Raw genomic sequence first — 14,149 nt, forward strand, 5'->3', positions numbered from 1 at the left:
TTTCCGACCCTTTGCAGCCCTACTTGTAAGTAAGCATTACACGATAAGGTCTACACATGTTGTATTCGGAGCATGTGACAAATAAAGTTTGATATGATGTGGAGGATGAGGGCTGCAGTAGGTATTTCAGATAGGGGGGAGTGAGGCGTTAGAGGGTTTTATAAATAAGCATCAACCAGTGGGTCTTGCGATGGGTATACAGAAATGACCAGTTTACAGGGGAGTATAGAGTGCAGTGATGTGTCCTATAAGGAGCATTGGTGGCAAATCTCATGGCTGATCTAGCCGCTCGAGAGCACCCTTACCTGCCGATCTACAAATGACATCTCCGTAATCTAGCATGGGTAGGATGGTCATATGAATCGGGGTTTGTTTGGCAGCTGGGGTGAAAGAGGAGTGATTACGATAGAGGATACCATATCTAGATTTATCTTTAGCCTGCAGCTTTGATATGTGCTGAGAGAAGGACAGTGTACCGTCTAGCCATACTCCCAAGTACTTGAATGAGGTGACTACCTCAAGCTCTAAACCTTCAGAGGTAGTAATCACACCTGTGGGTAGAGGGGCATTCTTCTTTCCAAACCACATTAACTTTGTTTTGGAGGTGTTCAGAACAAGGTTAAGGGCAGAGAAAGCTTGTTGGACACTAAGAAAGTTTTGTTGTAGAGCGTTTAACACAAAACCCGGGGTGGGTCCAGCTGAGTATAAGACTGTATCATCTGCATATAAATGGATGAGAGCGCTACTGCCTGAGCTATGTTGGTGATGTAAATTGAGAAGAGAGTGGGGCCTAGTATCGAGCCTTGGGGTACTCCATTGTTGACAGGCAGTGGCTGAGACGGCAGATGTTCTGACTTAATACACTGCACTCTTTGAGAGAGCTAATTAGCAATCCATTCCAAAGACCCCTCAGATACACCAATACTCCTTAGCCGACCCACAAGAATGGAATGGCCTACCGTATCAAAAGCTTTGGCCAAGTCAATACAAATAGCAGCACAATATTGCTTAGAATCAAGGGCAATTGTGACATAATTTAGGACCTTTAAGGTTGCAGTGGCACATCCATAACCTGAGCGGAAACCAGATTGCATACTAGAGAGAATACTATAGACATCAAGAAAGCCAGTCGGTTGATTATTGATACGTTTTTCCAACAATTTTGATAATCAGGGCAAAATAGAAATTGGCCTATAACGGTTAGGATCAGCTTGATCTCCCCATTTAAATAAAGGACCACCGTGGCTGCCTTCCAAGCAATGGGAACCTCCCCAGAGAGGAGAGAGAGGCTTGGTGAGGATAGGGTCAGCAACCTTAAAGAAGAAAGGATCTAAACCATCTGACCCAGATTTTTTTGGGGGGTCAAGTTTCAGGAGCTCCTTTAGCACCTCGGAATCAGTGACTGCCTATAGGGAGAAACGTATTAGAAGGGGCAGGGGGAAAAGAGGGAGGAGCATCGGGGCTAGTTGCATTAGAAGGGGTGGGGATGAGGAAATGTTGGACGGGCAATGAGGCATGGCTGAGTCAAATAGGAATCCTAACTTAATGAAGTGGTGATTGAAGAGCTCAGCCATGTGGTCCTTGTCAGTAACAACCACATCATCAACATTAAGGTACATGGGCAGCTGTGACGAGGATAGTTTATTCTCCAAGTTCTTTAACCGTTTTCCAGAGTTAGGAAGGACACCTGTATCTTTGTAGTGACTGGGAGTATTGATATACCATCCAAAGTGTAATTAATAACTTCACCATGCTCAAAAGGATAGTCAATGTCTGCTTTAGGTTTTTTTTACGCATCTATCAATAGGTGCCCTTCTTTGTGAGGCATTGGAAAACCTCCCTGGTCTCTGTTTGAAATTCACTGCTCGACTGAGGGACCTTACAGACAATTGTATGCGTGGGGTATAGAGATGAGGTAGTCATTCAAAAATCATGTTACACAATATTATTGTACACAAAGTCCATGCAACTTATTATGTGACTTGTTAAGCAAATGTTTACACCTGAACTTATTTAAGCTTGCCATAACAAAGGGGTTGAATGCTTATTTACTCAAGATATTTCAGCTTTTCATTTTTTAAATTAATTTGTAAAAATGTCTCAACATAATTCCACTTTGACATTATGGGGTATTGTGTGTAGACCAGTGAAAAAAAATCTAAATGTATTCAATTTTAAATTCAGGCTGTAACACAACAAAATGTGGAGAAATTTAAGGGGTATGAACACTTTCTGAAGCCACTGTATGTTGCCCTAAGAGTTGTGCAAAGTAGGTAGAATCTTGTTTAAAAAAATGATTCACAGCTGTAATAGCTGCCAAAAGTGCTTCCACCAAGTATTAACTCTGGGGTACGAAAACATATGCAATCTCGACATTTAACATTTTTAGGTTCTATAACTTTTCTTTCACTTTGAAAATGTGTAGATTGTTTGGAAAAAAAAAGCGAATGTAATCCCTTTTTAGATTTGAATTTTAAGACCACAAAAATGTGAATACTGTGCAAAGGAAGTAGACTTCCACTTGCGACTGTAACTGCATATGACAGTCGTTGATCTACAAGTCATTGCATGCCATGCAACCTCAATGACTATCAGTAGCCCTATAACAACTTTGCGCAGAGTGCGCGCTGTCCAACAAAAGGTAGGCCTATCTCTGATCTACCTGCTGATTGGGGTTTACGTCGTTTTCATTTTATTTAGATTGCTCAGGTTCACCATCAGAAATAGCTTTTGGTAGTGTTGCCTTAAAGGGGCAATCTGCAGTTGCTTCATCCATTTTAGGGATTCTGAATTAATGAAATGTACCCATTGATTCTTGAAGAATATAACTTATAAATAAATGGCTCATGAGTTTAGTACCGTAAATTCCAGACTATAAGCCGCAACTTTTTTCCCACGCTTTGAACATCGCGGCTTAAACAATGACGCAGCTAATATATGGATTTTTCCCGCTTTCAATTTTTTTTTTTCAAAAAAACACATTCTGTGACGTGCTCAGTTTTTTGGCGGCATGAAGCTTTCATTAGACCAATGAAATTGCCGACTGGGTTAAGGTCAAACAACTTTTTTGTTTACTGTTTAGATTAAATCAAGCACTCTCAAACTTCCCATCATTCTGATTACGGTAGTCATTTTGTCACCCTCATCATGGCAAAGACACGGAGAAATGCATATGATGCAGCTTTCAAGTTGAAGGCGATTGATCTGGCTGTTGGAAAAGGAAATAGAGCTGCTGCACGGGAGCTTGGTCTTAATGAGTCGATGATAAGACGTTGGAAACAGCAGCGTGAGGAATTGACTCAGTGCAAAAAGACAACTAAAGCTTACTGTTAATTATTTATTTTTTGTTACAAGCCGTGTTTCGTTAAAGCCTGTGTAAAGTTCATTTGTTTCAATGTACCGGTAGGCACCTGCGGCTTATAGACATGTGCGGCTTATTTATGTTCAAAAGAAAAAATGTAATTCAGTGGGTGCGGCTTATATTCAGGTGCGCTTAATAGTCCGGAAAACAAAGTAAGTGTAAACAAACACAATATAGCCTCAAAACAAGATTAAAACTCTAATTTTGATATCATGGATGGTCAGTCCTTGCATCCAATGCTCTGTCCATGAATTTCAGTGGTTATATTTCTCTAGCTTTTTACTGAAACGGGTGGGGAGAACACTTTATGGTTTCAACTTCTGATTACCACTTTAAACCGTCGTTGTATATGGTCATCTTTACATGAATAGGCAAAGTTGGTAGCTAATTTCGTAAAAAGGACAGCGATCATTTTTGCTAGCCCAACTGCGTTGTTGGAGCAGGAGGAAAAGAGAAGCTCACTCCGTAAAACATTTACTTGAGATGTTCGACTTCAAGAACAACATATTTCAGCTTTTTGGTATAAGAACCGTGCTGGTTTCACTTCAAGGTTATGGTTAGACGTACCTCTGTCCTTTGAACACACACACTCCTGTCCTCATTACTAACTGTTCCATTTTAAGACTGGGTGTTCTCTCTGAGTCAGGGAAAATTCCGTTCTGTATGCAGCCACAGCCATGCTGCATTCTCATACAGGCTTCCACAAATGACCCATAACGCACACACCTAAGTTTTCATCAACTGTGAAATCAAGTCTCCATTGTGTGGGTAGAATGGGTTAATTTAGTAAAATTGCTACAATTTAGGCGATAAAAGGGGATTTCTACAGTATCCCCTTTTACCCTCGTCAACGGTCTTTGTGGCTTTAGAATGCAGGTGATTGACTGAGAATTATACCTGCAGTGATATTATGCTTAAAAGAACATTAAATTGATACATTATATATTTCAAATGGCAGACGATTTCTTTGGTTGCTATCGATGAATAGAATCAGCAACTAATGAAACAACCTGGGGTGTATTCATTAGTCGCTCACCGTAGCAAAAGTTTTTTTTTACTCTGAACGGAACATGTTTTGCCATGTTTGTCACATTTCCTCATCTCCCCACCTACTAGTGCCCACTGCCCAGTAAGCTATTTGCTCCTACTAAAAAACTTTGGCTATATCGTTAAGCTTATAGGGCAACGGACACGATCAGGACTAACTCACAGAAATTCAACAGTCAAGTCTCCATTGTATGGATAGAATGGTTTAATTAGTCAAATTGCTACAATTTAGACAAAAGTGAATTTTATCGCCTGACCTTTACCTGCTGTGATCTTTGTGGCATAAGAATGCAGGTGATTGACTGCCAATTATACTAACCTGCAGTGACATTATGCTGGAAAGAACATTACATTGATTCATGACGATATTTGCCTACCATTTAGTGGCGGAGGGAAGAATTGACATGAAATGGAAAATATTTCTTCAACAACAAATATGACATTTTTTGTAGCTCATTGGTATAAGAACCATGTCGGTTTCACAGTTTAGACATTCCTCTGTCCTTTGTCGCATGACCAGATAGTAGAAACTGGCAACCATGTCCACATCCAGGCTGTTCCATACACACTCGCTCAGAGAAGTCCGCTCAGAGTAGCCCAGCTCCTGAGCTCCATCAGAAGCAGATTTTAATTTTCGAATGGAAAATGAATGTCTTCGTACAATAAATGTTCGAAAACAATCGTATCGCATCAATTGCCTCCTCCTAATTGAACTGAATCGCTTCAAACTGAAACGTATCGTTTCTGTATCGTATTGGAGCTCGTGTATCTAGATGTGTATCGAATCGTCTTTGAAAGGGAATATGCACACCCCTAGAAAGCATACATTGACTGCAGTGTACTAAGTGCAAATTGTCTTTCATTCAGATCAGGACCTGGAGATTGAGCTGGTGGAGGAGGAGCCTCCGTTCCTGAGAGGACACACTAAACAGAGTATGGACATGAGCCCTGTCAAGATTGTTAAGGTATGTTTTATTTTCCTCTGCACCACGCTACTTTAACCCTACCTTTTTAGGCCTAACTGTTTTCTCCTGTCCCGTGTTGTGTGAACAAATGCCGTTCTCTCGGTTTCCCTCTGTCAGAATCCAGATGGCTCGCTGTCCCAGGCAGCCATGATGCAGAGTGCTTTGGCTAAGGAGAGGAGGGAGGTGAAGCAGGCTCAGCGAATGGCTGAGATGGACTGCATACCTATTGGCCTCAACAAGCACTGGGTAGACCCCCTGCCTGACTGTAAGGACCTGGACCACACACAAACAGTGCATTAGGGATGCAGACATGCAGTATGCTTACCAACCATGCGGTTTATCATGCTTTCCTTTCTGCCCTCCACAAGGTCACTGCCACATAGTAAAACACAATCCGGTCCAGTGTTCCTCCTCAGCTACTCTTCCTGGGGTTCACATAAAACTTGACATAATACCGACCATTAATAGACAAGAACAGCTCAAGGACAGAACTACATCAATAGTTATCTGGTTTCCTTTAGCATCCTAACAGGCTGGATAGAGTGGCCTGCTGTAGTGTGCCGTGTCCTCCATGGCCCAGGGTTATAGGGGAGGCTGTGTGGGTGTAAAGGTTCCTCCCAGGGTTCCTAGACTGGGTCTGGATCACCAGTCTTCTGAAGGGGCGGAGGTTAAATATCATGCCAGTTCATCTCAATTAAAGACTCTTCCCTCTTACACAGTTGATGGAAGGCAGATTGCAGCCAACATGAGAGGAATCGGCATGATGCCAGACAGCGTCCCGGAGTGGAAGAAACATGCCTTTGGGGGCAACCAGGCCTCTTATGGCAAGAAGACAGAGCTTTCCATCCTGGAGCAGAGGGAGAGCCTGCCCATCTACAAGCTCAAAGAGCAGCTCATACAGGTTTGTAATAGTAATTGCCCTATAGGGAAAAATAAAGTTGCTGTCAACATTGCTTTATTTCTAATGTTACCCTACTTCAATATGACTTCAACAGTTTCAGTGATACATTTTATCTGACTTTGGTCACCTCTCTTTTCCGTTATTAGGCTGTCCATGATAATCAGATACTGATTGTGGTTGGAGAGACTGGCTCTGGGAAAACCACCCAGATCACCCAGTACCTGGCCGAGGCGGGCTACTCCGCTCGGGGGAAGATCGGCTGCACTCAGCCCCGTCGTGTGGCAGCCATGTCCGTGGCCAAGAGAGTCTCTGAAGAGTACGGTTGCTGTCTGGGCCAGGAGGTGAGTGAGCAGTTTTACCTTGGTATTCCTTTTGATTTGCTTATAGACAATGACTTGCTTTTTTGAGGGACCTCTCAATTCTTTTCTACACCAGGTGGGCTACACCATCCGTTTTGAGGACTGCACCAGCCCTGAGACGGTGATCAAGTACATGACACATGGTATGCTGCAGAGGGAATGTCTGATAGATCCAGACATGGGTCAGTACACCCTCATCATGCTTGACGAGGCCCACGAGAGGACCATCCATACTGATGTGCTCTTTGGTCTACTCAAGAAGGTATACCAGGGTCTTGTTCATAACAGAACAGTCTAAATATTTCCTTGACTGTGTGTTAATTCCTTTGAATTCTCTCTGTCAATTTCAGACAGTGAAGAAACGCCCAGACATGAAGCTGATTGTGTCCTCAGCGACACTAGATGCCGTCAAGTTCTCCCAGTACTTCTTCGAGGCGCCCATCTTTACCATCCCAGGACGCACTTTCCCAGTGGAGGTGCTCTACTGCAAAGAGCCTGAGACGGACTACCTGGACGCCAGTCTCATCACCGTCATGCAGATCCACCTGACCGAGCCTCCAGGTACAGTTCAAACACAGTTACAATGCATACATCCGCAATGACTAAACTCCTTGATTGACATCCGTAGTTAACCTCTATGGGCTAGGTGGGACGCTAGCGTGCCACCCGTGGTGCACTCCATCAACAGCAGGTGCATTTCAAGAGCGGCAAATTTGAATCCAAATAAATGTCAAAATTCAAATTTTTCAAACATACAACTATTTTACACCCTTTGAAAGATAAACATCTCCTTAATCTAACCACGTTTTACGATTTCAAAAAGGTTTTACGGCGAAAGCATAAATTTAGAGTATGTTAGGACAGTACATTTACAAGAGTTGTGTGTAATGTTTTGTCAATTCAAAGACAGGGTCACCAAAACCATAAAACCAGCTAAAATGATGCACTAACCTTTTACAATCTCCATCAGATGACACTCCTAGGACATCATGTTAGACAATGCATGCATTTTTAGTTCTATCAAGTTCATATTTATATCCAAAAACAGCGTTTTACTATGGCATTGATGTTGAGGAAATCGTTTCCCTCCAATAACCGGCAGTCAAGTCAGCGTCACAAATTAAATAATTAAAATTAGAAAACATTGGTAAAATATTATATTGTCATTTAAAGAATTATAGATTTACATCTCTTGAACGCAATCAACTTGCCAGATTTAAAAATAACCTTACTGGGAAATCACACTTTGCAATAATCTGAGCACTGCGCCCAGAAAAATACGCGTTGCGATACAGACTAGACGTCATGTTGGGGAGATCTAAAATCGAAAATACTATGTAAATAATCCATTACCTTTGATTCTCTTCATCAGATGTCACTTCCAGGTATCACAGGTCCATAACGAATGTAGTTTTGTTCAAAAAAGCTCATCATTTATGTCCAAAAATCTCCGTCTTGTTAGCACATGATCTAAGCCAGCCGGACTTCTCGTCATGAACGAGGGGAAAAAATATATTTACGTTCGTTCAAACATGTCAAACGTTGTATAGCATAAATCATTAGGGCCTTTTTAACCAGAACATGAATAATATTCAAGGTGGACGAATGCATACTCTTTTATAACGTATTGGAACGAGGGTACCCAACATGAACTCGCGCGCCAGGTGTCTAATGGGACATCATCGTTCCATGGCTCTTGTTCGGTCAGATCTCCCTCCAGAAGACTCAAAACACTTTGTAAAGGCTGGTGACATCTAGTGGAAGCAATAGGAAGTGCCAAAATATTCCTCAGCCCCTGTGTTTTTCAATGGGATAGGTTTAAAGGCAATACAACACATCAGGTATCCACTTCCTGTCAGAAAATGTCTCAGGGTTTTGCCTGCCAAATGAGTTCTGTTATACTCACAGACACCATTCAAACAGTTTTAGAAAATTTAGGGTGTTTTCTATCCATATGTAATAAGTATATGCATATTCTAGTTACTGGGTAGGAGTGGTAACCAGATTAAATCGGGTATGTTTTTTTATCCAGCCGTGTCAATACTGCCCCCTAGCCCTAACAGGTTAAGGATTCAGCCATCAGTGACTCATTGTCCTCTCTCGCCCCTTTTTTGCAGGTGATGTCCTGGTGTTTCTGACGGGTCAGGAAGAGATTGACACAGCTTGTGAGATCTTGTATGAACGGATGAAGTCTCTGGGACCCGAAGTGCCTGAACTCATCATTCTACCTGTCTACTCCGCGCTGCCAAGTGAGATGCAGACCCGTATCTTTGACCCTGCTCCCCCCGGCAGCAGAAAGGTAACAGAAGTGCCCACCCAAACACAAACCAGAACGGTCCCAAAAACACACACACAATCTTCTGCTGCCACACATGCCTGATATCAGAGGTAGGACTAAGCCTAATAATTTTGTGTTATTTGATTCTGCAGGTAATCATTGCCACTAACATTGCTGAGACGTCTCTGACTATTAATGGGATCTACTATGTGGTGGACCCAGGCTTTGTGAAGCAGAATGTCTACAATTCCAAGACTGGCGTCGACCAATTAGTGGTGACCCCCATATCACAGGTAGGTTGAATAAGACATATGCAGATATCATTATCGTACATGGAGAAGGAACACTGAAAATGTTAGAAATACCTGCTCTTGATCCCTTTATCTTGTTAAATCCACTTCAATCATTGTAGATGAACAAGGGGGAGACAGGTTAAAGAAGTATTTTTAAGCCTTGGGACAATTGAGACATGGATTGTGTGTTTGCCATTCAGAGGGTGAGTGGGCAAGACAAAAGATTTAAGTGCCTTTGAACGGGGTATGGTAGTAGGTGCCAGGCGCACCGTTTTGTGTCAAGAATTGCAACGCTGCTGGGTTTTTCACATTCAACCGTGTACTTTGTGTAGTCCAGAGCATTGACATCCAATCTAAATTAATTGCTTTCTCTATATTTCTCAGGCCCAAGCCAAGCAGCGTTCTGGTAGGGCTGGAAGAACTGGCCCTGGGAAATGCTACCGGCTATTTACAGAGAGAGCCTACAGAGACGAGATGCTCACCAGCAATGTGCCTGAAATCCAGAGAACAAACCTGGCCAGTACCATGCTGTCTCTTAAGGTACGTAACACATACAGACACTGACTGGCCTACAACGTTTTTGTAACCATGGGCCCTCATTAACAATGCAACACCTTTTTCTTAATATATATATTATATATATATATATATTAAAAAAAAGTGAAAACAGATTTTTAGACATTTTTCCACATGTATTATTAATAAAAAACAGAACTTATTTCCGTAAGTATTCCGACCCTTTGCTTTGAGACTCGAAATTGAGCTCAGGTGCATCCTGTTTCCATTGATCATCCTTGAGATGTTTCTACAACTTGATTGGAGTCCACCTGTGGTAAATTCAGTTGATTTGGAAAGGCACACACCTGTCTATATGAGGTCCCACAGTTGACAGTGCATGTAAGTCGCTCTGGATAAGAGCGTCTGCTAAATGACGTAAATGTAAATGTCAGAGCAAAAACCAAGCCACGAGGTTTATGGAATTGTCCGTAGAGCTCCGAGACAGGATTGTGTCGAGGCACCGATCTGGGGAAGGGTACCAAAACATTTCTGCAGCATTGAAGATTCCCAAGAACACAGTGGCCTCCATCATTCTTATATGGAAGAAGTTTGGAACCACCAAGACCTTCCTAGAGCTGGCCGCCCGGCCAAACTGAGCAATCGGGGGAGAAGGGCCTTGGTCAGGGTGTTGACGAAGAACCCGATGCTCACTCTGACAGCGCTCCGATGTACCTTTGTTGAGATGGGAGAACCTTCCAGAAGGACAACCATCTCTGCAGCTCTCCACCAATCAGGCCTTTACGCTTGGTGTTTGCCAAAAGGCACCTGAAGACTCTCAGACCATGAAAAAAAACATTCTCTGGTCTGATGAAACCAAGATGGAACTCTTTGACCTGAATGCCAAGCGTCACGTCTGGAGGAAACCTGGCACCATCCCTACGGTGAAGCATGCATGGTGTTGTCAGAATCATGCTGTGGGGATGTTTTTCATGGACTGGGAGACTAATCAGGATCGAGGGAAAGTTGAACTGAGCAAAGTACAGAGAGATCCTTGATGAAAACCTGCTCAGGGCCTCAGACTGGGGCAAAGGTTCACCTTCCAACAGGACAACGACCCTAAGCACACAGCCAAGACGACGCATAAAGTGGCTTCGGGACAAGTCTCTGAATGTCCTTGAGTGGCGCAGCCAAAGTCTGGACTTGAACCCGATCGAACATCTCTGGAGAGACCTGAAAATAACTGCAGCGATGCTCCCCGTCGAACCTGACAGAGCTTGAGAGGATCTGCAGAGAAGAATGGGAGAAACTCCCGAAATACAGCTGTGCCAAGCTTGTAGGGTCATACCCACGAAGACTCAAGGCTGTAGTCGCTGCCAAAGATACTTAAACCAAGTACTGAGTAAAGGGTCTGAATACTTATGTAAATGTATTATCTCAGGTGTTTTTTTATTTTTTTATTATAAATTAGCAAACAGGAAAAATGTGGAAGAAAACAATTTAATCAATTTTAGAAAAAGGCTGTAATATAAAAAAGTCATGGGGTCTGAATACTTTCCCAATTGAGAGGGTTTGGGATGATTTCGACTGGCTGAGAAACGCTGTCTGCCTGCCTGTCTCGTTCCGACACGTTCATTACTATGGGACAGCTGGAGATCGAATTTGAATATTGAAACAGTGTTACAAATGTCAGAGAGACAGACAGCAAGGTTTATACAAATCTCTGCTGTTGAAAACTAAATGTTAGTCTAAAAGAAATGTGAGAATGTCTAGATGCTTTTTATAGTGGAGATTAGTTTATAAAGTGCCTGACTGGGCTGATGAGACAGTGGACTGCGCAGTCAGGTGGAACAGAGTAAATAGGCATTTTAACGTCATAGATTTAGCCAGTGGTAATTTGTGGAATAGACATCAGCTGGAATGCAGTTTTCACCAATCAGCATTCAGGATTAGAACCACCCGGTTTATAGTGTGTGTGTGTGTGTGTGTGTGTGTGTGTGTGTGCATGTACAGTTGAAGACGGAAGTTTACATATACCTTAGCAAAATACATTTAAACTCAGTTTGACAATTCCTGACATTTAATCCTAGTAACAATTCCCTGTCTTAAGTCAGTTAGGATCACCACTTTATTTAAAGAATTTAAGAATCTACTATTATTCTGTGAAATGTCAGAATAATAGTAGAGAGTGATTTATTTCAGCTTTTATTTCTTTCATCACATTCCCAGTGGGTCAGTAGTTTACATAGACTCAATTCGTATTTGGTAGCATTGACTTTAAATTGGGTCAAACATTTCGGGTAGCCTTCCACAAGCTACAATAAGTTCCCACAATAAGTTGGGTGAATTTTGGCCCATTCCTCCTGACTGAGCTGGTGTAACTGAGTCAGGTTCGTAGGCCTCCTTGCTCGCACACGCTTTTTCAGTTCTGCCCACCAATTTTCTATAGGATTGAGGTCAGGGCTTTGTGATGGCCACTCCAATACCTTGACTTTGTTGTCCTTAAGCCATTTTGTCACAACTTTGGAAGTATGCTTGGTCATTGTCCATTTGGAAGACCCATTTGCGACCAGGCTTTAACTTCCTGACTGATGTCTTGAGATGTTGCTTCAATATATCCACCATTTTCCTTTCTCATGATGCCATCTATTTTGTGAAGTGCACCAGTCCCTCCTGCAGCAAAGCACCCCCACAACATGATGCGGCCACCCCCGTGCTTCACGGTTGGGATGGTGTCCTTCGGCTTGCAAGCCTCCCCCTTTTTCCTACGAACATAATGATGGTCATGATGGCCAAACAGTTCTATTTTTGTTTCATCAGACCAGAGGACATTTCTCCAAAAAGTACAATATTTTTCCCCATGTGCCGTTGCAAACAGTAGTCTGGCTTTTTTATGGCAGTTTTGGAGCAGTTGCTTCTTCCTTGCTGAGCGACTTTTCAGGTTGTCGATATAGGACTCGTTTTACTGTGGATATAGATACTTTTGTACCTATTTCCTCCAGCATCTTCACAAGGTCCTTTGCTGTTGTTCTGGGATTGATTTGCACTTTTCGCACCAAAGTATGTTAATCTCTAGGAGACAACGCTTCTCCTTCCTGAGTGGTATGACTGCTGCGTGGTCCCATGGTGTTTATACTTGCATACTATTGTTTGTCCACGTGGTACCTTCAGGCGTTTGGAATTTGCTGCCAAGGATGAACCAGACTTGTGGAGGTCTACAATTTTTTTTCTGAGGTCTTGGTGGAATTCTTTTGGTTTTCCCATGATGTCAAGCAAAGAGGCACTGAGTTTGAAGGTAGGCCTTGAAATACATCCACAGGTACACCTCCAATTGACTCAAATTATGTCAATAAGCCTATCAGAAGCTTCTAAAGCCATGACATCATTTTCTGGAATTTTCCAAGCCGTTTAAAGGCACAGTCAACTTAGTGTATTTAAACTTCTGACCCACTGGAAGTATAAGTTAATTATAAGTGAAATAATCTGTCTGTAAACAATTGTTGGAAAAATTACTTGTGTCACGCACAAAGTAGATGTCCTAACCGACTTGCCAAAACTATAGTTTGTTAACAAGAAATTTGTGGAGTGGTTGAAAAACGAGTTTTAGTGAGTTTTAATTTTAAGTGTATGTAAACTATCGACTTCAACTGTCTATATATATATAATACTCTGTTCTTCCAATGCTATCCCTTTACTTTCCTCTCTCTATACTTCCTTCAGGCCATGGGCATCAATGACCTGCTATCGTTTGATTTCATGGACGCGCCACCCATGGAGACAATGATCACAGCTATGGAGATGCTCTACACTTTAGGGGCTCTGGATGATGAGGGGTTACTCACTCGCCTTGGACGCAGGGTAAGATGGAGTATGGAACAACAAGCGATCTATTCAATATATTGAAGATGAAAATCAGGCAAGCAATTATATTTGAATTGATGCAGTAGTTAATATTAAAAATTGAAAAACATGTATTAAAATTTGGAAGTTCATGGTCAGTGAATTGTCTGAGTTAAAATTGACTTCACCCCAACCACAATATTGTAGTAATGAATGTTATACACTCTTCCCCATTCCTCTCCCTCTATGTTTGTATCAGATGGCTGAGTTCCCTCTGGAGCCCATGTTGTGTAAGATGCTGATCATGTCCGTCCACCTGGGCTGCAGTGAGGAGATGCTCACCATCGTCTCAATGCTGTCTGTGCAGAACGTCTTCTATAGGCCCAAGGTACGGCAAATCACAGGTCCATAAATACTGTGTAACCATGGCTATGTCCAGGCCAGTGTGTTAACTGAAATATCACATAAAAACCATGCACGGTAAAATAAATAACCTTCTGCAGCTAGACAATGATGGTAGCTATTCAAATTGGAATACATTTCTCTACTGTGTCTGCAAACACTGTTTTGTAATTAAACACTGAGTTTGAAGGTAGGCCTTGAAATACAT

General features: G+C 42.3%; 1 protein-coding gene across 3 annotated transcripts in view; it reads left to right on the forward strand.

The window, feature by feature from the left end:
* LOC106589301 (ATP-dependent RNA helicase DHX8) overlaps positions 1-14,149 on the forward strand; it is a 34,748-nt gene that overhangs the window by 10,327 nt on the left and 10,272 nt on the right. For 2 of the 3 annotated variants that reach the window (XM_014179091.2, XM_045710111.1), the window contains 11 exons: positions 5,276-5,373; positions 5,491-5,638; positions 6,093-6,274; positions 6,421-6,615; positions 6,710-6,895; positions 6,984-7,194; positions 8,751-8,932; positions 9,064-9,204; positions 9,589-9,744; positions 13,420-13,557; positions 13,799-13,927. In XM_014179091.2, the coding sequence (XP_014034566.2) occupies positions 5,276-5,373; positions 5,491-5,638; positions 6,093-6,274; positions 6,421-6,615; positions 6,710-6,895; positions 6,984-7,194; positions 8,751-8,932; positions 9,064-9,204; positions 9,589-9,744; positions 13,420-13,557; positions 13,799-13,927 (1,766 nt within the window). Of the gene's footprint in view, positions 1-5,275; positions 5,374-5,490; positions 5,639-6,092; positions 6,275-6,420; positions 6,616-6,709; positions 6,896-6,983; positions 7,195-8,750; positions 8,933-9,063; positions 9,205-9,588; positions 9,745-13,419; positions 13,616-13,798; positions 13,928-14,149 lie in introns of those variants that run through there. The other variant, XM_045710110.1, reaches the window with a different exon arrangement.

Source organism: Salmo salar, chromosome ssa28 (genome assembly GCF_905237065.1).
Source record: "Salmo salar chromosome ssa28, Ssal_v3.1, whole genome shotgun sequence".
Classification (NCBI taxonomy): Eukaryota; Metazoa; Chordata; class Actinopteri; order Salmoniformes; family Salmonidae; genus Salmo; species Salmo salar.